The sequence below is a fragment of the Anopheles merus genome, chromosome X, assembly GCF_017562075.2.
Source record: "Anopheles merus strain MAF chromosome X, AmerM5.1, whole genome shotgun sequence".
Classification (NCBI taxonomy): Eukaryota; Metazoa; Arthropoda; class Insecta; order Diptera; family Culicidae; genus Anopheles; species Anopheles merus.
Window position 1 is genome coordinate 3,173,414 of NC_054081.1, and position 24,162 is coordinate 3,197,575.

The 24,162-nt window shown below is 47.8% G+C and overlaps 4 protein-coding genes across 11 annotated transcripts in view; 1 reads left to right on the top strand and 3 right to left on the bottom strand.

Annotated features, from left to right (window-relative positions):
- Positions 1-1,301, top strand: part of LOC121589232 (mucin-5AC-like) — a 39,516-nt gene extending 38,215 nt beyond the window's left edge. The window contains exon 13 of the mRNA XM_041907986.1: positions 29-1,301. Within this exon, the coding sequence (XP_041763920.1) occupies positions 29-238 (210 nt within the window). The 3' untranslated portion in view covers positions 239-1,301. The remainder of the gene's footprint in view (positions 1-28) is intronic.
- A 389-nt stretch (positions 1,302-1,690) lies between these two features.
- LOC121598262 (5'-3' exonuclease PLD3-like) lies at positions 1,691-6,169 on the bottom strand. Its single transcript, XM_041924858.1, has 4 exons — positions 5,973-6,169; positions 4,514-5,596; positions 2,570-2,709; positions 1,691-2,465 (listed from the first exon to the last, which is right to left on the bottom strand). Exons 2-4 carry the CDS (start codon positions 5,495-5,497, stop codon positions 2,048-2,050), a joined length of 1,542 nt encoding a protein of 513 aa, XP_041780792.1. The 5' UTR covers positions 5,498-5,596; positions 5,973-6,169; the 3' UTR covers positions 1,691-2,047.
- Positions 6,170-8,184: 2,015 nt separating this feature from the next.
- On the bottom strand, positions 8,185-18,375 carry LOC121594300 (DDB1- and CUL4-associated factor 10 homolog). 8 transcript variants are annotated; one of them, XM_041917428.1, is made up of 9 exons: positions 18,236-18,375; positions 17,240-17,531; positions 16,517-16,950; positions 11,525-11,638; positions 11,075-11,444; positions 10,839-10,994; positions 9,548-9,607; positions 8,926-9,179; positions 8,185-8,838 (listed from the first exon to the last, which is right to left on the bottom strand). In XM_041917428.1, the coding sequence occupies exons 3-9, from the start codon at positions 16,702-16,704 to the stop codon at positions 8,346-8,348; spliced, it is 1,635 nt and encodes a 544-aa protein (XP_041773362.1). In that variant the 5' UTR covers positions 16,705-16,950; positions 17,240-17,531; positions 18,236-18,375; the 3' UTR covers positions 8,185-8,345. The 8 variants fall into 8 exon arrangements, with proteins under 8 accessions (XP_041773362.1, XP_041773372.1, XP_041773348.1 ...); XM_041917438.1 differs by having other exon boundaries at positions 18,202-18,375; XM_041917414.1 differs by having other exon boundaries at positions 17,998-18,375.
- A 2,191-nt stretch (positions 18,376-20,566) lies between these two features.
- Positions 20,567-21,980, bottom strand: LOC121596578 (26S proteasome non-ATPase regulatory subunit 9). Its single transcript, XM_041921644.1, has 3 exons — positions 21,706-21,980; positions 21,296-21,622; positions 20,567-21,157 (listed from the first exon to the last, which is right to left on the bottom strand). The coding sequence occupies exons 1-3, from the start codon at positions 21,802-21,804 to the stop codon at positions 20,948-20,950; spliced, it is 636 nt and encodes a 211-aa protein (XP_041777578.1). The 5' UTR covers positions 21,805-21,980; the 3' UTR covers positions 20,567-20,947.
- Positions 21,981-24,162: the final 2,182 nt, after the last annotated feature.

Consider the following 24,162-nt stretch of genomic DNA (forward strand, 5'->3'; position numbering starts at 1 on the left):
CTCCCGCTCCCCCCCCCCCCCGAAACAGGTTAAGGTGATCATGCACGGGCCGGGCATCATCGAGTGTCTCGACCAGGGCAACTTTCCCCACCCGCTGTCCTGCAAAAAGTTCATCTCGTGTGCCAAAATGGAGATCGGAGGCGTCATCGGCTGGGAGTACACGTGCCCGAAGGGTCTCAGCTACGATCCGGTCGGGGGCATCTGCAACTGGTCCGCCGGCCTGGGCTGCAATGAGTGACGACCCTCACGTCGTCTTGGAACGTCTTGGTGTGTAAGCGTTCCCAATTCCCTGCCCTGCCCGTCCCAAGGATACGGGGAGGGTCCTAGAGTACGTCCTACTGTTTCGATAGTTAGCTGAAGCAACTATCAAATCAACCGCATATGATCAAGACTGGTGTCTGCTCTCTTTACATTTCTTTTGGGGCTAGCATTTTTGTTTGTTTGTTTGTTTTGTCACTGAAATCGTAATCGTACCCTTCGGGGGTAGCTTCATTCCTTCTCCGTCCGCTAGCGAGCGCCCGGCGGAGGAGACGGCTCGAGTGATCGGATGTGTGACCAAAGCCAGACGATCATACGTTTAGAAGTTAGTCAATATTCCAATCAGCGGGACGGCACAAACCGCCCGTCTTAGCATTAAGCTTTTTTTTTTCTTCATTTCTTGTAAGTTTACAAACTTTTGCTCTCTTTCCAGTTGTGGGAGACACGCTAGACTGTTTCTATTTGCTACTTTCAATACAATCCCGATAAATCATCCTTGTTTTGAGGTAAAGTTTGCAAAGATTTCTCTAAAAAAGGGACGAATAAAATAAAAGAGACCAGTGGCCTTGGGCAGTGATTCTTTCGAACTAGAAAAAGAACATGCAATTCCATTATTGATGCATAATGCAAACATTACAAATAATAGGCCTACTCTTCTGATAGTTACTTTGAGTGATATGTGTACTGTTCGAACGATTCGTGTAGCGTCACACACCTTTCAAATTATAATTTAATTTTTCTTCATAAAGTGTTTCATTCTATCCCCTTCTCCCTGTCTCTTTTAAACATGAGACATCTTCACAAGCTGGCTCTATCTTACGCCATTTGTTTGCTTCGAGAGGAACTGATGTGAATGTAAGTGTGGAGTGTTGTATCCCGACAAACTCATTACTTCATGCATGAGATCATTTAAATTACGTGCAAATGCAGACGACGTTTTGCAAGCGAACTAGCAATACGAACCACGACATTGTTAATGTTAACATACTCAGTTTTGTAATAAAATAGATATACGATGATAAAACCATCTTAAAACACAACAACCTGCCTGTTAGATTCTTTTGCCAGCCGAAACATTGCGCATGCGATCAATTTTCTACTCAATTTTCAAATCTAACTACTTTCTACGGCACTGTTAGTCGGTGAGATAGGAACACATATCTAAGTTGCTACACGGTTTAATGATAGTGATATGTAATTTATTACAAAATAGAATTAGCTACTTAAAAACGAGCTTTTTTTTCGATCAGTACACGTTGACTAGAAGGGAAAGAGAAACCAAACGCCTAGTCTACTTTAATTTGGAAAAATATACTCCATATCATGCTAACGCACACAGCACTTTTAGTTTGAGCATAAATTGCGCTTACGATACACCATCGAAAGGTTAAATCTTTAATTCGCTATCCTTAGCTTGATGTTGTTTTACAAAAATTGTAGCCTACATTTGACAAAAAAAAAAAGAATCGAGAAAACGTCACTGCCAATCATCGATTTTCACTAACCACGAGCAGCGCTGCATTTCGCTAAGGCACTTTGAAACACGTGTCCAATGCGTCACCTAAAACGGCACATACGTAGCGGTAGAGTGTATGCGAGGCGTAGACACAGCGAACGAGAGGCAGACAACGTGTGTGCGGCGACGTTCGAGTCCTACCAGAGCAAGCCTGTGCCACAGCAAACAGCGAAAGAAAGACGCCTCTGCTGGCAAAGATTTTAAAACCGATTTGAGCACCGTGACCACGCGGGGCACATACACACACACACACACCGAGCCACCGCCGTCTTCCTAGCTTAAGCGCACCGCATACTTGCTATTCCAGTCGCGCTCGAACACGGACTGCAGCTCCTGGATGATCGTGCCGTTGGTGTCGAACGACGAGATGACCATGCCGATGCCGGCCGTGTCGATGAAATAGTCGCCCGACCAGTTGGAGGTGCCGATGTACGCCGTGTTGTCCGTCACCATGTACTTGTTGTGGTTGACCCGCCCGAACGGTATCTTCTTCTGGTCGTCCGACGCCGGCACGATGAACCGGCGGATCTGGATGTCCACCCCGGTCAGCGCGTTCGACAGCGCCTCGAGCGAGTGCAGGAAGTATTCCTCCGACGGTCGGGAGTGGTCCCAGAGCGAGATGAGCAGCCGGAGCGATACCTTGCGCTCGATCGCCGCCTTGCGCAGTGCGTCGTCGATGTACGGCCAGTACCTGGGAGCCCGCCGCAGAGCGTGAGAGAGAGAGAGAAAAGGAGATCGGTGAATGATCCGAACTGCCGTATTGCTCATATCTGCCACGCATTCTTCAGTACTTACTGCGTTATGCGCGTGTAAAGCGTTAGCGGAAAGTAATCCATCACGGAAATGTGCACGAAACGGTTTGCCTTGCTGATAACGTCTAGGATTGCGAACAGGTCGTCCGTGCGCCACGCCGGCGACATCATCGGCGGAGAGCTCTGCAACATACAAACCAATGCACAACAAGTTAATGCTTAAAGCGTGAGTTGAATGGCTAATGCGTTGCTTGATTCCCTCTTTGAAACATTTACATTTAACCCATTCGTTTGCGCAGGTGAGCACCAAAAACTACCAAATAGAAGGAAGACTTGCAGACCGCTGGTGATATGGTGGAAGAGTGCAGACGAGCACTATCCGAGAAGAATGCAGCGCGCGCCCGCATGCTACTGCATGAAACCCGTCAGAACGTAGAGAAGTACAGACGACTGAGTAGACAGCAAACCCTGCTCTTCCAGGTCAAGCAGCGCCGTTTTGAAGAGTCCGACAAACACCCGCTTATTCTACAGGAGATTGAAGGAGACACTGAGCGGGTTTGCTCCTAAAACCGGAAGGAAATCTCCTGACAGACGAGCGGAAGGTGATTGAAAGGTGGAAGTCCTACTTCGAAGGACACCTGAATGGATCAGAGTCAGGAGAGACCGGCGCAAGCGGCAGAACAAGGCAACCACCACAGCAGCAGCACAGCAGTAACACCAGCGATAGAAATGTAGTAGACGACGAAGTGCCGCTGTCATCTTTGGATGAGATTGTCAGCGCTATCAAGCAGCTTAAGAGCAATAAGTCTGCGGCCAGTGATGGGCTACCAGCCGAGCTCTTCAAGATGGAGCCGGAGAGGCTTACCGTCGAAATACGTCAGCGAAAAGCTGGGAGCAGAAGGAACTACCGGAGGATTGGAAGCTGGGTGTTATTCACCCAGTCTACAAAAAAGGCAAACTTTCGAGCCATCACAGTCCTTAATGCCGCCTACAAGATCCTGTCCCAGATCCTGTTTTGTAGACTTGCGCCCCTAGCTACAAATTTTGTCAGCTGCTAGCGTTGGAAGCACATCCACCACCGACCAAATTTTCACTCTACGACAGATTCTCCAAAAATGCCGATTAAAAATGCCATTAAATTGTCTCCATCTATTCGCGTTGAAACGAAGCCAAGTGTGAAAGCTTTAGTAATGAAGTAGATAGCGTTAAAAAAAACAAGTCGATGGCTAGCTTACAATTTCAAGCGATTAAATTACGCACCAGATCGGAAACACTGATTTAAACCTGACTAATGAAATTGCTTCGAAAATTGCTTTTTGTGGTTTGCAACTGTATGAGCTACGGCAATAATTTGTACCACTATCGCCGCACAGTCATGTTCCATTTCAATTTAATTTCAATTGCAAACTGTTCACGATACCATTTTCGAGCCGAGCTGTTTGTGTAGCTATTTTAAATGCAAGCGGAATCCAACGGTCGTGACAAAGCACGCAAAAAAGTACGTGCAGCGCAAAAAAAAGCAAAATGACAAGGAACGACCGATAGTGATTCACTTGCATATAAAACGTAGGCCACTCTATGGACAACTCACTGGCAATTTAAGTTCCAATGGATATACAAAATTTGATTAGATTGCCTTAAAGCTAACAACTAAAAAGCCGAATGCCAGCCACGAAGAAACAGACTCTTAATGCTAGCAGTTTCGTAGTTTCATTCCGTTGTTGTTTGAATTGTTTAAAACAAAAAATCGCAATCTACTCTTGCCAAATTACGCTTGATGATAACCCTGTACAGTTTCATTCCTGTTGGCCAGCTTATCACTGCTGCGCTTGCACAAAGAATGTACCGTTTCGGCAAGGCCGAACCTAATGGAATCGTGCTCTTTACCACGCAAATGATAATCCTCTTCCACAAACTGCACGACTGCCTACAAAATGAAACAAAGGGCGCACAAAGCAAGCGAGTAAAAGGATAAAGCCAAACTCACCGAAAAGTACGCATCCATCGCGTTCCTCCCGTTGAACTCTACGTGGGCCGGTGCGGAGTAGTTGAAGCTGGCGGCGTACGCTTTCGGCCACTTGGGCGGTATGCGGGCGTCCGGTGCGCCCATATCCCAGTACACGTCGAATATCTTCGCCAGATCCTGCACCAGGCAGGAGCAGTTCGTGCCGAGCACGCCCAGCTCCTTCACCTGCGTCAGCGACCGCCAGTCCATGTTGGCGCTGCCCAGATAGAAGTGGTTCCGGTCGATCAGCCACACCTTCGTGTGCAGCACGCCGCCCCCGACCAGCCGCGGAAAGTCGACCGACCGGACCCGGGCGGCCCCCTGCTTCGCCAGCAGATCCGTGTCCAGGTTGGGCGACGCCGAGGTCGGTGCGCTCTGGGCAATTTTCACCTGCAGCTTGCGCACCGTGCCCGCCTCGTACAGCTTGCGAAAGATCGTCTCGCCCTCCCGGGCGGACGAGTGGTTGTACACGTCCGCGCCCTTGAGCGTCCAGTAGAACGAGCCGATCTCGACCGTGGCCTGGGCCAGCTCGAGCAGCGCCGACCACGCCTGGAAGGTGGTGCGGAAGGTGGGGCTGCCGTCCGGGTACGCCATACCCTCCGGGATGCTTTCGACCAGCTCGAGCGAGCACGTCTCCGGGCAGGCGATCGGGTGCCCCAGCCGGCCCGCACCGGCCCGGGACGGCTCGCCGGGCTCGCCCGCCCGCTCACTGTGGTCCATCAGTGGCAGCAGCACCACCAGCACTATCAGCACCAGTATGATCGTGATCGGAATGCACGAGCTCCAGCCGTTCTGGTTCCAGCGATTGTCCCGGTACTCCGACCGCAGCGCCTTGCTCTGGTCCCACAGCTCGAAGTCGTCCTCCGGTCCGCTCACGGACGCGGCCTCGTACGCCCCTTTCGCCACCTCCGAATCCTTGTCCATCGCCGGGCTCTGACTGCGGCCCATGGTCAGCTGCAGTTTCATGCTGGCCCCGCTGTTGCCAAACCAAGCGCCAGCACCACAACGAATAAGCCGCTGGTGCCACTGGTGCGACGTCAACCGGAGTCGGGATCTGCCACGAACCTGGAGGGACGTACACACACACACACATACGAGCCATGCACGGTAGGCAGGCAGGAAGAGGAAAAGAGAAGGCAATAATAATTTAAAAAAAAGGTTAAAGAACAGTGCAATGGTTGATTGGGGCTGAATGTTGACATGCTGGACGGACTTTGCACAGCTGGCAGGGCTTTTAACTTATTCAGCATAAAGCAAAGGACACACGCGTTCACACAAACACACACACACACACACACACACACACACATACAGGGAGAGATCCGCACTGAAACGCTAATGCGAGACCTTGACGGAATCCTTCCTCACATACCCGTACACATACATAAACATACGCTATTGCTTCATTAGATTGCCGTTTGTTTGCTAGTAAAGCGTTTACCTTTTCAACATATGGTGCACTTGCTGGTGGTAATGCTGCGTGTATTTATTTGCTTTAGATGTAAAGAAAACAACTCCGATGGTGAGATGGAGATAAAACTGCAAAATTTACTCTATTTTTTGTTCTTCCCACAGGCCGCTTTGTTTTGGGCCGACGAGCCCGACGAGAGCAAACGAGCGAACTGTCAAACGTGCGGCCCGCGCTTGCCGTCAATGCGTTCGGCCAGGGAGGTACGTCAAAGTAGGCATTCGTGGAAGCCATATTAGAACCACCGAAGCACAGCGCACGCACACACATCCAAAATGCGAACGTTTTGCAAAACAAACAAAAAATATAAAAGCATTCGTTTTTGTGTAGACGCACGCTAATACGATCAATTTAAAAAGTTACGTACCCCGAGGGTTGTAAAAAATGTGAGTTCTTCTTGTAGCAGGGTACAAAGTAGTGATGGGTCATACGAATCGGAGTGGTGAATGCAACGAGTTCAGCTAGACAAAGAGCTCCCTGTGGAGTTGTACCTACGGATTCGAGAATTGCATAGAGTGATGGAAGAACGCACGTACGGTTATGAACTGGCCCGGAGCATCGTTACTTGTCGTTACCGAATCCGCTCGGAACCGTCGGAGCCGTTGGAGTCGATCTGAGTAGTAATGGGTAGATTAACAAACAACAGGGATTGACTCCGCCGAAATCGGAAAAGGCTCTGGTAAGTACAACCTGCTTGGAATTTGAGTCGTTGGAGCCTTTCAAGGTTGTTTGGAGCCGTACGGAACCATCAGATGGTCGGACTAGTTGAAACTAGTGATGTGAAACTCCGATTCTGGGTGACTCCGGAAGACTTCGGACAATTACGAACGTCTTTGACTCCGGGCGAATCCAGGCGATTTCGGAAGGCGCCAGACGATTCCGAACGATTCCGGATAATAATGCTTGACGGACCCAACATCCGGAGTCGGTTCCAAAATTGTCGAAGTCGGATCGGAGTCGACTCCAGATTTTTTTTCCAACTAAACTAGCGACTCCGGACGCCATGGAACAGCTCAGGACGGAACCATCGGTTTCATTTAGCCGTTACCGGAGCCGGTGTAGCAATGCTCGGAAGCGGTTCGGAGCCGTAGTTGCAACTCAAAGTTACTGAGAACTCTCTGGAGCGTTCTGTTTTGTATATCATTCGACCCGTGGATACTAACCGTCTTTCTATCCTGATCAATCTTCAGTAGCTAACCCATGAAACTCCAATAGCATGGAATTGACGATTCGATGGGTTCGATGGATTAGTTGGTCATCGTTTGCAGGTTCGGAAGGTGGTTCGAAACAGTGAATTCATATTCAACACAGCATTTAAGAGGAGAGTATCCTAAGCCTACCCAAGACCTACTCCGAACGACTCCGAACGACTCCGAACGACTCCGACTCCGAACGACTCCGGACGACTCCGACTCCGGACGACTCCGACTCCGGGTGACTCCGGACGACTCCGGATGACTCTGGATGACTCCGGATGACTCCGACACCGGGCGACTCCGGACGACTCCGAACGACTCCAAACGACTCCGAACGACTTCGACTCCGGGCGACTCCGGACGACTCCGAACGACTCCGACGACTCCGGACGACTCCGAACGACTCCGACGACTCCGAACGACTCCGACGACTCCGGACGACTCCGGACGACTCCGACTCCAGGTGACTCCGGACGACTCCGAACGACTCCGGATGACTCCGACTCCGGGCGACTCCGGGCGACTCCGGGCGACTCCGGGCGACTCCGTACGACTCCGGACGATTCCGAACGACTCCGGATATTGCAGCGCGGACCTACCTTCAGAAGTCGATTCCGAATTTATCGGAGTCGGATCGGAGTCGACTCCGGATTTTTGCCAACTTTACACATCACTAAATGATACCCACTGCAGGATGCATAGTTTCAAACGAGACCTAAAGATGGGAAGGCATGCATTTAGGGACGATTCTAGAGAGCTTAATTCCAATAAATTATTACGAATATAGAAACATCTTGTTGAAGATTCAGTACAACCTGATCCTCAATAATCCTGCGACGGCTGTTAGATGTTGGAAACGCTGTAATAAAGCTGGTGTGCTCATGATCGATGATGGATGTATTCTTCAGCAAGAAGAATTCTTGAAACTGCTGCATTTAACAGAGCTTAAAGCCTAAGCCTATGCGAACACAGAACTCCCTTCGTTGGTCTTTGTTTTTGTACATTGGTGTGTTTTTTCCACGATTTATTTTACATTTTCCCAAACCCTCGCTCCTACCTTTCCCTCTCCCCTTCTCCCACTGTGTTCTTCTCGTATACTTCAGTTCAGTACCGCCGCTCCACAAGCGGTTAACGGTCAACGGCACAAACCCTAGCTTAACACTGGCAGATTCCAGACAACGTTCCCCAGCAGACATCCGGTCACGAGCAGCGGAAACCGGGGACTGAACTGGCTGCTGATGACAACGTGCGGATAGCACGGCTTGTACCTGAGCTCCCGCAGCGGTGCCGGTTCGCTGCCGCTCGCCAGACACTGGCGCGCGTACCGCATCTCGTTGCACTGCTCGTTGAACGCCAGCAACCGCACGCCGTAGTCATCGTGCGGCGAACAGATGACCCGCCCGTCCGGCGAGAAGCACGCCTCCCGCATGTAGCCCTCCACCTTGTTCGACTCCTGGATGTAGTAGAGCAGCCGGGTGCCGGTCCCGTCCGTACCGTTCCCGGCCGTCCGCTTGCTGGCTACCGGTTCCGACCACGCGGACCCGGTCCGGCCTCCCTTGGCGGGCGGCGACAGTCTTATGGTGGGTTGCATCGGAACTTCAGCAAGTCTGGAGCACGGAGCACCTGAGTGACTGGGAAAGGCACTGGGGTTTGGAGAAAAGAAAGTCATTAGTATGCTAGTATTTGCTGCAGGTGTAAGTGTAAACACTCATCCACGGTCTCATACGCACTTGTTGATCACATTCCGCTCGGTAGCTCCGTTGCACCATGTCGCGTCCGTTAGTACCGTTTCGCTTGGTTCTCGCTTAGGATCTCTCCCGAAACCCTCCATCGATCGGTTGCAGCTGCTTCGCTCCTGGTGGGACGCATCTTCCTGCACGGGCTCTTGGCTATCCTCCGTGTTCAGTTCATCCGATTCCTGCTTCTCCGTGTCCGATTCATCCTCATTCTCGCTCCAGCTTTGTATATCGTGCACTACAGACCACTGCAAAGAGATGGGAGCATCGAAGCATTGTGCATAGCGTTATTAGAATGTGTCCGCTGCATCGCCAGCTTGCCGAAAAGCAAGCAAACAATAAAACGCCCCCTGCAAATGGTGGCCACCGTAGCGTGGGAATGGGCCGAAATTATCGACAGGCTAAGTTTCCATGCACGATTGCGTTCCATTCACTTTACCACTGTGTTGTGGTTTGCGAATGTTTTGCTTTGTTATGGCAACAGTAACATTCCAAACCCAATCGTATTATGCTGGAGAGGGTTTATTATTTTATCAGGTATGAATTTTGTTTTTTTTTTTGGGTTTCGGCATTTATTCGCTTTACGCGATTGTGGTCCTGAGACGTTCCAACTTACCTCTGTTTTTTCGTCGTATGAAATATTTCTACTAAGAGCACACCAACCTTGAGGATGTAGCTAAAAGTGGGCATATCAGACAGGGAAAAACGAATCATTAAAAACAAATTCAACAGAAAAATATGCAATTTGCTATGTAGTGTGGTCTAACGGATGCATCCAAGCACATAACATGCAGGAGATTGAAGCCAAGTAGTTGCGTCGTCGACATCACTTTGTGCTAGCGAATGTGAATCTTTGAGCATTTGTTGCAGTATTTATAAGACGTTGACGGAGAAATATACCAAAAAGGATGTAATAATTTATGTGCGTATGTGTATATAAGAAAAAAACTAAACGGTGCAGTAAGCATTACCTTCTGGCATTCACAACGAGAAGAACAAGGTTTCTATCTCTCCTATTCTATATTAACTCGGTATTCAACACATTTCAAAGCATTTTTTAATACTCGTGTAGACAAATCAAGCGTAATTGATAAAAGAAGCAGCATGGGCCCTTATGGGATGAAGTAATCAGGATTAGCTATTACACGCACTTGAAACCGTGAATTGTTTTGCTGTGTGAAGACCCGTTGCAGTCCCGTTGGGACCGAGTCCCCCATATACAGGACTGACGTATCTGCAATGGGTAAATCAATTAGGTTCTTGCTTAAACCTACTGTTGCTATCACGACAACTAAGAAGTAGAATAGAACTATACTAGATACTTTCAACGCGATTGATTCTACACAATTTGTTGATATTCACCCTCTTAAGACCTCCTGAAATCAATCAGAGAGAAATCCGGAGAAATCTAGCCAAATCATTTGGCTCATATGGACCAATTTTGCCAAGTTACGTAGAAACGAAATCTGAGAACTGTCTGGACTTCAATGAATCTCATATACTTTTCGCCTTTCTTTTTCATATGTATGTATGTGTGGTTTCGCTACATTGTTTACGATATAGGTATGCTATTTTTGCAAAAGCATGGCTATTGTAATATCCAGAACGATGTATGACGTCAGTTTTCTCATACGAAGCTATCAAGGAAGTCGCAAAGTAAGAGGACAGTTGAAAATAAGAGGCAACAGTACTCCGAATTATAAACTATCATACGTAATACGGTGCATAAACCTTGTTTGTTGTGCAACCACTGGGTCATTAAGTAACGATTCCGCTTGAAACTCCCGATGTTGCTGGTGCTGAAGTTGTTTTCGACCCCCCCGCTTCAGGTTACTACGTTTCCACCTCGATGCGTACCTCTGCACTGTGCAACACCCGAACGAAACCCCTCTCCCCATGGTACATACCGTCAAGCCGCTAATCATTTCCGCATCGTCGCCGGGTGGAAAGTCGCTCACAAACTCGATACGATTTCTCTTTCTTCTGTGGGAGACCGCGGGAGTCTTGCGTGCGCCCAGCGGGACCCGTTGCTTGCGCATCAGGTTCAGTCGTTGTATGTTTGGCTGGGGAACGGGGCAAAAAAGGGCCGAAATAAGTGGTGGGTAGGCGCGATTGTTTTTAGGCACATTTGTGTTACACTTACGCGAAAGTCGACGAGATCACCGGCCAGGCTGGCCAGGTCGAGGTCGTGCACCAGCATCAGGTAGCCGGTGCCGGTGCAGAGCACTAGCCGCGACTCGTCCGGCGCGAGCCGGCACCGCATCAGCCCGGGCATGTACAGCAGCCGCTGGTAGGTGCAGCCCTGCTCGGTGCTGTTGTTCAGCTCCCAGGCGTACACCAGCCCGTCCAGCCCGGAGGAGAGCAGCACGCCGGCCCCCCTCGCGTACTCGATGTTCTTCACCCAGCCGCTGTGGCCGCGCAGCGTGCGCAGCTTGGTCGAGAGGTTGCGCGCGTCCCACAGCGCAACCGTGGTGTCGTCCGAGCAGGACGCAAAGGTACGGCTGTCGACGAATCTGCACACGGGAGATTAGAGTAGATTGGCACTATGGAGGTGGGGTGCGTACCCCAAACCCGCCGAACAGTTCGAACTTACTTGATGCAGTTGACGCTGCCGTCGTGGGCATTGCTGACGGCGCTCACCTGCTTTTCTGCGAGCGGATCGAACAGCACGATCGATTTATATTCACAGGCAGCGGCCAGCAGCGTCCTACGCGAATGAGGCGAATGATGGCGAGTGAACGGGAAAGAGAAAATGATTAAATAGAAAGAGCAAAGAAACACCGAGAAAATATAATAAAGATAGCATAAATGCAATAAAAGTCCAAGCAACAGATCTACGCGCGCAGCATACAGATACTGCGCAAACGACGCCGCACCACACTTTGTGCGCCAATAAATCAGCCACTATCGTGGCGGAAGGGGGTGAGACGTGTTAAAGGTGGGTTCGGAAAACTCGGAAGTGCAGCACCGGAGTGCAGCCCGCAGCAGCTGCAAGCGCCGCTCGTCTGGAGGTCCGCGCGCAGCCGCCGGCGCCGCGTGTGGGTTATGGTCATGGTCAACGTGATGCATGAAGAAGCACACCTTGAAGCGGGGTCTCCGCCGGCCATGCCACACAAAGCGTTTGCCGACGCGCAGGCAGCGGCCGATTCTTCACGCGTGATGGCCAGACGGCCGATAGACGGACGAGCGCTTTGCAATGCCAGAGATCGGCTCCTGCACTATCATTTACATTTTCGTCCCGGGAGACCCTGGCGCGGTGAACCTGATCGATTGCCGTGCTGTGATAGCAGACGGAAGAAGGTTAGGATCGTTTGCATTTGAATGTTAGATTAGCCGCCAATGCGATTTTGCAGAACCGTTTAGCACCAGCAGTTCGGCCGTTTGCAGCAGGCGTGGACGAACTGGACTGGGAAGGTTTCCTTGCCTTTCCATGTGTGTCACTTTATCTTCCTCCACGTACAGCACACGGGAGGCAGCAATCGACCAAGGTGGATTGCTTGACACCTTTTTTTTCTTTTATTTATTTCTCTGAAATAAAAACCAAACTTGTTTGGCTGTTCCCCCGTCTCCAAGGCCACCGCAGTGTTCCAACGCGCTCTCTGCCCAGGGTCGGGGGCAGTAATAAATCCCAGGAAATTCACCAACCCGGCCTAAGGTCGCACCAGAAATCAACTTTTTCAGCGGACAGAACAACGCCGACAGCGCACCGGTTTTAGTAGTTCCGGAGCAGCGAGCCTCGCAAAGGTGGAAGGCACCTAAGGGAAGGCTCAAAAGTAGAGATGGGACTGTTTTGCAAACACCGTAGGTTGTTTTGTTCGTTTAAGAGTTCGTGCCGCAGCTTGATTCCTAACATTGCTAATACATCTTTCGTTGGCTGACTTTACCAGTTTGCTGATACTTTACCCCGATCATACTTGGTTAGGTCGCGGGAGCAATTATTCACATCTGTTAGCTGCCGCAGACAAAACTCACTAGTCACAAGTAACCGATCCACAAGGTTATGAAATGTGTTTTAACATCCTCGTGACGAAAAGTTAAAAACATCCTGACTGGTCTCTGTCTGCCCGTAGCAGAACAGGTAGGATTGTTGGATTGCAGAGCCTTTCAGCGTGTGGGGCTTCAATCCATCGCTTTGTAGCAGTTAGAAAGTACGGTTCAGCACACAAAGAAGGCTCAGCAGCTACGGGGCTTGAACACGTGGCGGGGAAGACATCCGTTTACAAGCGGTACAGCTTGACGAGTACCACCACAGTGAGCGTCGCCCAAGTAACCAGTTACTTTTGCATGGCTTTGCTTTATTATTGACCCATCTGTAAGCAGGCATGAACTGAATGTGTTTATTATTATTTATTTTTTGTTTACCATCTTAAGAGCGCGTGTCGGGAAGTGTGTTCTGGTGTTTGGTTTACAACCTTTCATTTTCTGTTTTATTAGATTGGCATGATCATATTTGCGCTTTTTTTTCGTGTTCCACCAAAAGCAGGCTAGGTTCCTGCCTACAAACCGGTTGCGAATGGGGGGAAACATTGAGGTTTAGGATTTCAAATTAACCGCTTTAACGTCATTTAGAGAGAGAGGAAAACATGTTCCCAAACATGTTCTTTTTTTGGTGTCAACCACAAGCAGTTTGCTTCGTTGAGAGAACGGTTTTATTTCACTTCCGTTAGCTTTTGATGCTTAACATCTTCGACCTCCTTTCACCAAGAATACGCGTTGGGATCACATTGGTTGACCGTTTTTAAGGCAACGGCACATTGAGGCAACCATGCGACCAGTTCGATTACAGCATTTGTAGCTTATTCGGTAAGTGGAACTTGGCTGACACTATTACATCCCCTAGCCATCGTTCATTTTACATGTTATTGTGAAATCATTTCGACAATACGTTGTATTGGAATAAGTCTGCTGCACTCACTAGAGGACCTAGCTTGCCTATTCGTACCAAAACAGATCTGAGCACTTTGAACCCTATAAAAAAAGATATTCAGAGTATTTGAACTGCAGGATCCGTGGTGGCAGTGGTCAACCCGAACAGATGAAGGCCGACTGACTGACTGGAATTTTTCTGTCGGCTAGGAATAACGCTCTCGGACAAACAAAGATACAATAAACATGCGAGGAACTACTTTCAAAAAAATTGTTTTGTTGTACTTCTTTTAAACGCGAAACGATTTTACTTCAAGTGGGACGACACATTTTGCTCGCGTAAACTATGACTTGTTGGCTAACATCTATACAAGAGCATTAAGCACTTTAATCTGTTTTATGTTGTCAAAATAAGCTCCAACAGCTTTATCCAAAGCACTAGTTAAGCAAAACAAGTTCCAACGTTTGCCGGCTCAGCAGGTTATCTCGCTCGGGCGGTGATTTATGGGCCCGCATTTAAACGGCTTCTGGAATGATTCCTTCTCGAACAGGTAGGTCAAAAACGCTTCCGCCAGCAAAGTAAGGCACGCATGGAGAGCAAGCGACGAACCCTCCACCAGCGCGGTTACGACTCCGGAACTAGAGGGCGACATCTTCTGATTTGGTTCCGTTTCGGCATGTCGATTACCGTCGATTGGAGGTAAATCGTAGGCAATCAACAGGCTGATTTACAGCACTAGTTGGTACTGTGCACTTTATTGCTGGCCGCCGCAGAGAGCACGGAAGAGATCGAAAACAGAAAAAAAACGGAACCGAAACACTCCCTCGTAAAACAACGTGCGACACACACACATTAACAAATGATCTCCCCCAAACCCCCGTACCCCACGCCACCCGTGCTAATGTGTTTCCCTTTCCCGTTCCTAATAGCCTAACAGTTCTGCGATTGAGTGCCTTTTTTTTGTTTCAAATTTTTGGTTAGTTTTGCCGTTTTATTTGCTTGAGCGCGCCTATGCGGATACGGCGGGTCCGAGCGAGATTATTGTCTCTCGGCAGCTAATAATTCGTCACAATTCGCCAACGACCAACCTCCCCACCCGTGTCGCACGATCGCGCACACCGCGTATCACAACCGGCAGTGGTGGTGGTGGTGGTGGTGTGGAGAAAACGCGGAAGCCGGATATTATGGTTGGATCTGCCACCGGAACGGAACAACGGTCGACTAACCTCGGCTTCCTAGCTCCCCACCCACAAAACCCACCCGCAAAAAAGAACGGCCGTAAACGGCGCTTCCTCTAACCCTTCTTCCACCCACGGCAAACACGACCAACGCTTAAAGAGATTATGGCAACCCCAGGCTAAGCGCGAATGACAACTACCAGAGCAGCAGCACTACCTGATCCGGGGCCGACGTCACCGTCCGTAGCATAAGCGGCTACACTAATGCAGCCAATCAATCAGCACCCAGCGCCAGGTAGGAAGTGGTGTGTACCATTCCCCCCTCGGTTGCGAAGAAAATCGGACCCAAAACAACTGAATATTTCACACAACATTCCCGCCGAGGCCCTTCCGTACGTACAGAACGCAGCAAAAAAAAAACGCAGCACCCCCAGAGGTGTGTCGGCTTAAGCATTGGAGCTTCGAGAAACGTTGGAGGACGTCAGTTGGGAGAGTTCAATACGCTTTTTTCGATGCTCTATTTTTTGTTTTGTTTTCGCTTTTGAATCATTGTCCATTAGAGTCGTTTGGCTGTCCCAGGATTTAGAATTTGTGACGACCAAAACCAGAAGTAATTCTTTGGAGGACACACACGGAAGAGTTCAATACGCTTCTTCTATCGTCTTTTTTGTATTGCTTCTGAAGTGTTACTGGAACATTACAAGCACCTGAGGACATTAGTCTGTATGAGGCGTTAGAACTTAGAAGTATGTACATTGCGATCGACCAAATCGAACCAGAGGTAATTGAAGGACACATATTGGAGAAGTTAAATAAACTTTTTTTGATATCTCTTCATCTGAACAAAGATTTGGAAGCTTTGGAGATATTTGGAGATAATTGTTTGCCTTGGCGTTAGAGCATAGAAATAACCTGTGTCCACTAAACCAGACAGGAGGTGATTTTTTGGAGGACATAGATTGGGAGAGTTCCAAAAACTTGTTTGGACGTCTTGTTTTACCTTTGAAGAATTATTGGGATTTGGGATGGGAATTTGGAGACAATATTTTACATCTAAAATAAACTTTTGGATCATTGGAGAAGTTTGGAGATAATGGCTAGGCTTGGCGTTAGAGCTTAGAAGCATCTTGTGATCACCAAAACACATCTGATGTGATTCTTCGGAACGTCTTGCTTTTTTTTTTAAATCTCTGAATGATTATTGGGATTCGAGATGGAGACTTGGAGACATCTGTTTGACTCGGAGTTATAATTTACAAACAAAAAGTTCCTTTGATCACTAGATCCGAAACAGAAATAACATTTTGAAGGTAACAAGATGTAAAAATCTGGTGTTTTGCTATTGAAGGATTTGATCTTGGAGTATAGGAGGATGTTTTGGATACATATTGTTGTGGTGCGTGTCTATTGCTGTTGTCTTTCGATGATTGTTGGGACTGCATTCAAACCACTTGACAGCCCTGGATCATACGACCAATGCGACCTATGTTGGGAGTTTGTACAGTAGACAGCCCCACCACCGCACAGAGCGCTTACTTACCCATCGGGCGAAAACTCCAGATTGCAGATGGCCCCGCTGTCCTGCCCGCACCGGTAAGGGTGTGACAGCTCGGCCGACAGTGCCCTCGGCTGCAGCGACCGGAAGATGGTGCGGTAGATCATGTCGGTGTCGCCGATGCGTGCCGGCAGTCCCCGCTCCCGCCTGCGATACCATTCGTGCAGAGACATCGTACTTTTGCTAAGTCGTCGTGGTAGTCGTCTACCGGGAAAGGAGGAATCGTCTCTCACACGCGAGTGTGGCACCGCATTTGGCGTTTTGCACGGCACAGCGCAAGGTGAGTAAGATTTCCAAAGATTTCACAAAATACACACAAAACTAGATTGATTGATTGGGGGGGTCGTTTCGTCCTGACGTTAATGATGCAGCCGATGCGAGGCAAAAGCAAGGGACAATTGGCGGTGAACCAATGTATGCTAATGTGTTGGGAGGAGGAGTTGGGTGGAAAAAGAAGGTAATATTGTAAATTAGAGCATCCTCGAAGGTGCGCCGCGGCGTTGTCGTTGATTGCTGGCTGGATTGATGGACGTGAACGTGTTGACCCGAGGTTCCCTTTTTTCGGGGTCAAACACATACACACACACACACACGCAGACATACACGCTGGAAAGAGTAGTTGGTGCTCCGATTTTGGGCCCAGCAAGCCCCCCGCCCACCCCTCTTTCCCCGTACAGCTAACCCCGGATACCTGATCGACCAACTCACCATGAACTTGAAATAACCTGATCGTCGCAAGGTGGTAGGCGTAATTAATCACCAACACATGCTGCTGCTGCTGCTGCTACTTAGATCTGACAACGGAGAGTGTGCGCAGCAAGGGAGAGGAGAAACAAATTCATTTGACCCAAATTCCTTCGAAACGTGATCGGCAAGGGCAAATCGCACTATATCACAGCAGAACACACAGTCACACACACACACACACACACACATGCAAACATACGCACACAGGTTCAAACTTACGCAAAACACACGCACGTCTGGACGTTGGAGATCTCTTGATTAAGATTTGAAATAATAAAAAAAAAAACAAAAACAAACAAAGCACACATTCAGAAACGGAAAACTACACATACAGCAAGACACGTCCACAGAACCACTTATTAGATCGCACTTAATCCACCGAAGGCTAGAACACCCTTCGCGTCCCCACCATTACACATCTCCACCAAAAAAAAAAAAGGGGGCACAAACGCAGCAGTTGATGGACCACGCGGCAACTACCAACCCGGCATGCCCAACGAAACAGTGCGCACCGGGGGAGGGGGAGGTGAGGGTTTTACCACCATTCACTTTACAACAAACTTTACATACGTTAAGGGGCGCGCAGAGCCCGCGCGGTTGCTTCTTAAAACAGCCACTACTCGGCAAGAGCAAGAGCAAGACAACCGACACGGCCCGACAATTGCACCCGTGGGCCACCTTTTTTTTCGGTGGTACGCGGAACTACCTTCGACCTTTACCGGAACTAACATCCACCGTCGTCCAAAACCGAGGTACGTCACCGCTGCGCGCGAGCGTCGGCAGTTTGGCGCGGCTGCTGCTTACGCAGGAAAGACGGACCCGCCGCGCACGGGTACACCCACCGCAAACAAGCAAATTAAAACAGAAACAAACAACAACGAAAGCCCGCAAAAAGATGACGCAGATCCGCAACACCGGAACACCTGTTGCGTTGCTTCCCTTGCGCACGGCGCAAACCTAATCAGTGTCACGCGCGCAGACAAAAGCTCCCAAAAGCGCCCTCAAAGCTGGGGTTCGCGCAAAACACGTCCGGCCAGTAGCGCCGCTCACTAAGCTATGGCCGAGCAGGCAGACGGGCAGCCGCAGCGAGACTGGTACAGGCAGGCAAACACACACACAGCCATACACGGCAGGGCTTTTGGTCGGAGGCGTTACGCACCGTCGGGTTTCGCCGTTGCGCACAGCACGCCACTGATACGCGCAAAGGGAGGAAGGGCGGCGTGTGGTGCGCGTGGGGCTTTGAACCGAATGGTGGGTAAAACCCGCCGAAGAGTCTCTTGAGAGTCTTGCGGCAATGCTGTCTTGAAGAGAGCGAGAGAAACACGCTAAACCGGTGCGCCGCTTGAACCAACACACCGGCAGCACACTTGCGGCTGCTTGCGGGAGGGTGGCTGAAAATGGGTGGGGTTCGTGCGCGGCAGCCGATGCCAGAGCGGAGCGAGCACAGCGTGCTGAACGTTTGCCGAGCCACGGTTTTTTTTTTTTCGAAGAGCGGGAGTTCGTTCCGTGTACTAGGGATTTACCCCTTACCTGGGGCGGCATAGTCGCATAGGCACCAAGCTGACAGAATGGTTGAGTAGGCATCCGGGACCTAGCCCTATACCCTTAGCAGTGATCGCGTACAGGTTGGGTCGTCCTAATCCCATCAAACGTACACTATCAGCTCTATCGGAGCCTTACCGAAGTAGGTCAACGCCATTAGTGTTGGGTTTCATGAACCATTCGTTGAGATTCATTCATGTGATCTGAAAAGATTCATCAATCTCCAAGGATTCGTGAGTCTCTTAAGGTTCATGAATATCGAAAGATTCATATATCTCAAGGAATTCATGAATCATTTGAACTGTATGATTTTCAAAATTTTGAATTTGCCCAATCCTACCTAAAACATGCCCGTCGTGGGTTCAAGCCTCACATGGACCGTCTCCCCGTACCAAAACAAACAATCCGGCTGCGTGGTACTTCCCAATAAGTCTCGAAAGCCTGTATAGACTGGCATGACCACGTAGGTTGTTACGCCAAGAAGAAGAATAACACAAAGCTCAAGCTCTAGAGATTCGTTAATCTTTCGAAACGTAAGAATCTTTACAACCAAGATTCAGATTCATTTCATCATTTCAAAGATTCATTTGATATTCATGAATCTGAATCAGATTTACCCAACACTAAACGCCATATCTACACTCTACGCGATCTTTCCAAAGGTTTTGCAATCGAAATCTTCACAGGATTCAAGCATCAGGAATTTTACCTTTCGGACGCTCCACTCAAACTCGTAACAAGTACAAATTACAACATTTTTTATTCTAAACTAACCAGATGAAACACATATTGCATTACTAGAAATATAAAACAGGATGTGTCTGTAGCAGTGATGGTTAAAGTTGGGACAATCCCGTCAAAGTCAAATGACTCAATAACATGCCCGTCATGGGATCATGGGTTTAAGTCTTAGATGGACCGTCCCCCCGTAGCAAGGACGGACTATATCCCTGCTGGTGGTATTTAATCAATTCTTGAAAGTCTGTATAGGGCCGGCATGTCCTCGTATGACGGTACGCCAAATAGAAGTTGGCAATAATCCAAAGTCGACTACGATCCGACTCCGGAATCGATCGGAGTTGTGAGTGCACTACAGAGAGACAGAGAGCACACCACTAATATTGTAGCTTCTTGTACTGTTTATTCCAAAAAGAGTCTTCAATTTCGTATGGTTTTTTGTTTGATTTTGCCATAATGAAATACAAAAAAAGCTAAGCAATTGGATATGATCGTTTTATCGAAATTCAAACATAATGATAAAAGGGCTGTCGGATATATTTTCCGCTTATGATCACACAAACGCAAACGAATTTGGAAAAGAGATTTAAAAGTGCACAGTATAACTTCTGGTAACCTGTACATTAATTTTAGATTACAGGAAATTTTAATTTTTTTTTTTAATTAAAACAAAAAAAACGTTAGAAACCGACACCACATTAATAGCTACGGGCGCTAGAAGTTAGCTTTCCTTCCCTTTTATGATTCGGTCACGATTGATGCTGAATGTGCGGCAGAAAGAGCCGAATTCTACAAACAATGTTGGTGGAGTTTCTCGTGAAGAACGAAATAGCCTCATCAAGAGCAAAAATGCCAAAAAGATAAACTAAGGCCTAGCTTATTGAGTTGCGTAAAAAGAAAAAGGTTCTAAGTAATAAAGAAAGATAGATTTGAAGTATTTGAAGCAAGCAGTGATTTGATTTGGTACAAATAGCAAGAAAAAAGAAAAATAAACGGATAATAGCTTTATACCGAATTAATGTTAATGCTCTTCACCATTCAATTTTCTGTCATGCAACAATTTTTACGCTACACCTACTTCATCCAACAATTACGAACCTACGAATCATCGCTTCTAACTCAGTTTGACCTGCAAACACAAATACGCAGCCAGATGGCTAGTAGAATGAGTTTCTGCCTGCCGTTGCTGATTGTTTTGGGGCATCTACCGGTAGCTGAACATAATTGCCACTTCCTATAACATTCCTTTTCTCAGTTCTTTGCGCTAATTGTTTAGTTTCCTACCGTATCGACTGGGATCGAAAGCTATCCGTTGGATCGTGTGTCACAAAGTGTCGAAAAGATTCAACAATACGCCCCCACAAAACAGTTCTCACCTAAACACGGGCACTAGCGTGGTTTCATGAAAATTCCCAACCGGCTGCCGCTAGTCAGATCCAGCTCGATGGTCGCCACCTGGCCGGATGTCGCTTTGCGTACCACCAGGTGAAGCTTTCTGCCCTGCATATTAGCAATCACGGACTGTACCTGGTTCATCGTCTTGAAGTTACGGGCAGTGACCGTTCCAACCTGCACAATCTGATCCCCGACGGCAATGCCCTAAAAAGAGGGATGAGAGTTAGATATGATTAGAAGTTTGCTACAGAGGATTTTATCCCGAGTATTGTACTAAACACAGTCATACACCACCACGAAAGGATTCAATTCTACAATTTCTACAATTAATGCATAGATTACCATTCGATCTGCAAGCTGTCCGGGTACGACCGTTTCCACCACTGCGAATGGTTCCGGCGCGCTGTCGGCCGTTCTGTCACCGTCCACCTCCATCGGTTCATTCGGCAGGTTCTGGTGCTGCTGCTGCTGCTGCTGCCCGTTGGCCGGCGTGCTTTGTTCCGCTTCAAACACTTGTGCAATGCCCTTTTCGATCTGCTGCATAATTTTTTTCCTATCATTCTGCAGGCAAATGATCGTGTGGCGCGCCTTGCGCACCGATAACACGTCCACGTTGCTGAGCGGGTAGCCCTCGCCGTCCACCAGTGGCTCGTTCATCCCGATCCGGTTCTGTAAGGGTGAAACATCGTGCTGCATCATTTCGACATCGACTTGAAAGGGTGAAAATTCCGATCGGATCGCCCAATACCAACCGCACTCAGGATCAGTCCCTGCTGTTCGATCTGTGCCTCCAGCTCTTTTTTGCGCTCCATGAGCGAGAGCACCGCCTCGCGGGACATTTTGGTGATCATTGTGTGAACACACACACACACACACGCAGGAGCAGTTGGATGCTTTCCCAGGTATTTTAGACGGGAAGAGCGTTTTTAAGCAGAATTTTCCCGTGCCACGAACGGTCGTGTTGCTTTGTTTTCGTCGTATGAAATAGCACAAAACCGCTCTGCCCGCGTTGACGTTTTGTTGTTGACATCCTCGTCGACGAACTCGTTTCTTGATTATTCGGATGTGAGCCGGCGCTCTGGCAACCATCGAACAAGAAATCGAGACAATGTATGCCCAAGGTAGGCACGAGGTCACGTAATGAAGAACGACTGAGCACAAAGTGGGTAGAAAGGAGGTGTCGTCATATAGAACATCTGGCCATCATGGCTTTAGAAAAAAGCACAAAACCAGGATCGAAGGCAGTTGTCAAATGCGACGAATGTTGCTGGTATACGGGTATGATAAATGAATTGTTTTCGTTTAACAAATATTTGTACAGCACTAAAAACTTTTATTTTGCATCCACACTTTATAAATCGGCATTTTCCACTTTATATTGCGGCTGCTGCCTGTATACAAATATCGACGGCTTTTGTCAAACTAAATCTCAAAATGGCAACATGCCAAACGCTCGGAAGACACCTCCTCTATATTCCCCCTTGCACCGAGCATGCAGGTGAGAGATGGCTGTGAGAGAATCGACAACTGATTACTCACAAATCCACTAAACGACCACTAAATGAGCTGTAAACGACTCAAGTTCGCTTCCTAAATGGAATATAAAAAGACTTCATTTAGCATATGGCAAACGACTCATGCATGCTAAAAATAACAAAAAGCTGGTGGTGCCATCTGGTTGTACGATACCTAACCAGTGGAGCGCTCTCCTCGTTTGGAGAGCCCAAGCGCCACAGATTATGCTTAAATGACTGGAAACTCAAATATCCATAGAAAAAAACGAAAGCTCCATAGCTTCATTGGTTTGCTCAATAGATGGCGTATTACAACTCATCGTTACACTGCTGTCCTTTTCTGGCAATGTGTTTAGACAAATATAATCTAATCATGACCTATATAGTCTTCTAACTTATCTGGCAAAAATCTATATGAATGGTCGTGTGGTCGAGATACGTGGGTATCAACACCAACGACCATCCCAAATAGCCAGAATTGCTTAAGCAGCTCATTTTGACACGCTAAAGATCGCTGCTCTAATTCGCCTTTTGCAGTAGATAAACAGCATCAAAGTTCTATGTGGGTCTTTAAAACAGCGCCTAAGCAGCTTCCTTATGCTACGATTCCAGGGATTATTTTTCTGTGTGTTTTATTTTCAAGCAAGCGTCATCGATGAAATAAACAACAAGATTTGTTTCGTTTAAACACATATGTATATTTTTAAAACTTTTGTATTGATGAATTACACAAAATTTTACACAATTTACTGATAATTCACAATCACTTCACTCAATATTCCTTCTTTAATTAACTTATCTAACTTGTACAGCAGCAATGAGATGATTGACGGCGTCTCTGTTTGACACTTTGACAAGATCCACCTTGTACCGATGCCATGCATTAAAAAGCTATAAAGTTCCACCAAGTTCGATACACACTCTTAACAAGCCTTAAAGTTATGTCATGAACCCTACACATAATGCTAATCAGCCGCAAAGTTCCAAAGAGTACCATGTGCCTGTTAAAAAGCTCCATAGTTCCGCAAAGTACCGTCTATCTCTTAATCAGCCACAAAGTACGACATCGGAACGATTTTTCGTTAAACAGCCCTAAATCAGCTATAAAGTACGAGCTGGCTATTTGGGCTACAACAGTGCAGTGCTGAAGACGCTTGTAAGGTTTTCTTTTGACAGTTGCAATTTCAAATTTCAAATTAAAAGCGAAATTTTTCATTGACATATTTCAAAGGCATTTAATTACTGCTAAATGCACTGCTGATCGCCTTCAATTCGCCGGCGATTACAAGGCGATTAGAAGGCATTTAACGGAAATTTGCGGGTAGGGTTAGAAGGCTATATAGGTCATAATAAAATGCAACTTGTCGAAACACATTGCAAGAAAAGGATAGCAATATAATGATGAGTTGTAATACGCCATCTATTGATCAAACCAATGAAGCTGTGGAGCTTTCATTTTTTTTCTATGGATATTCAATTTTCCAGTCGTTTTAGCTTAATCTGTGGCGCTTGGGTAATCTCATTGCTGCTGCACAAGTTAGATTCGTTAATTGAAGGATGAATATTGAGTGAAGTGATTGTGAATTATCAGTAAATTGTGTAAAATTTTGTGTAATTCATCAATACAAAGCTCCACAGGTTGGGTATCCCACAAACAGATGGCGCCACCAGCTTTTTTGCTATTTTTAGAATGCA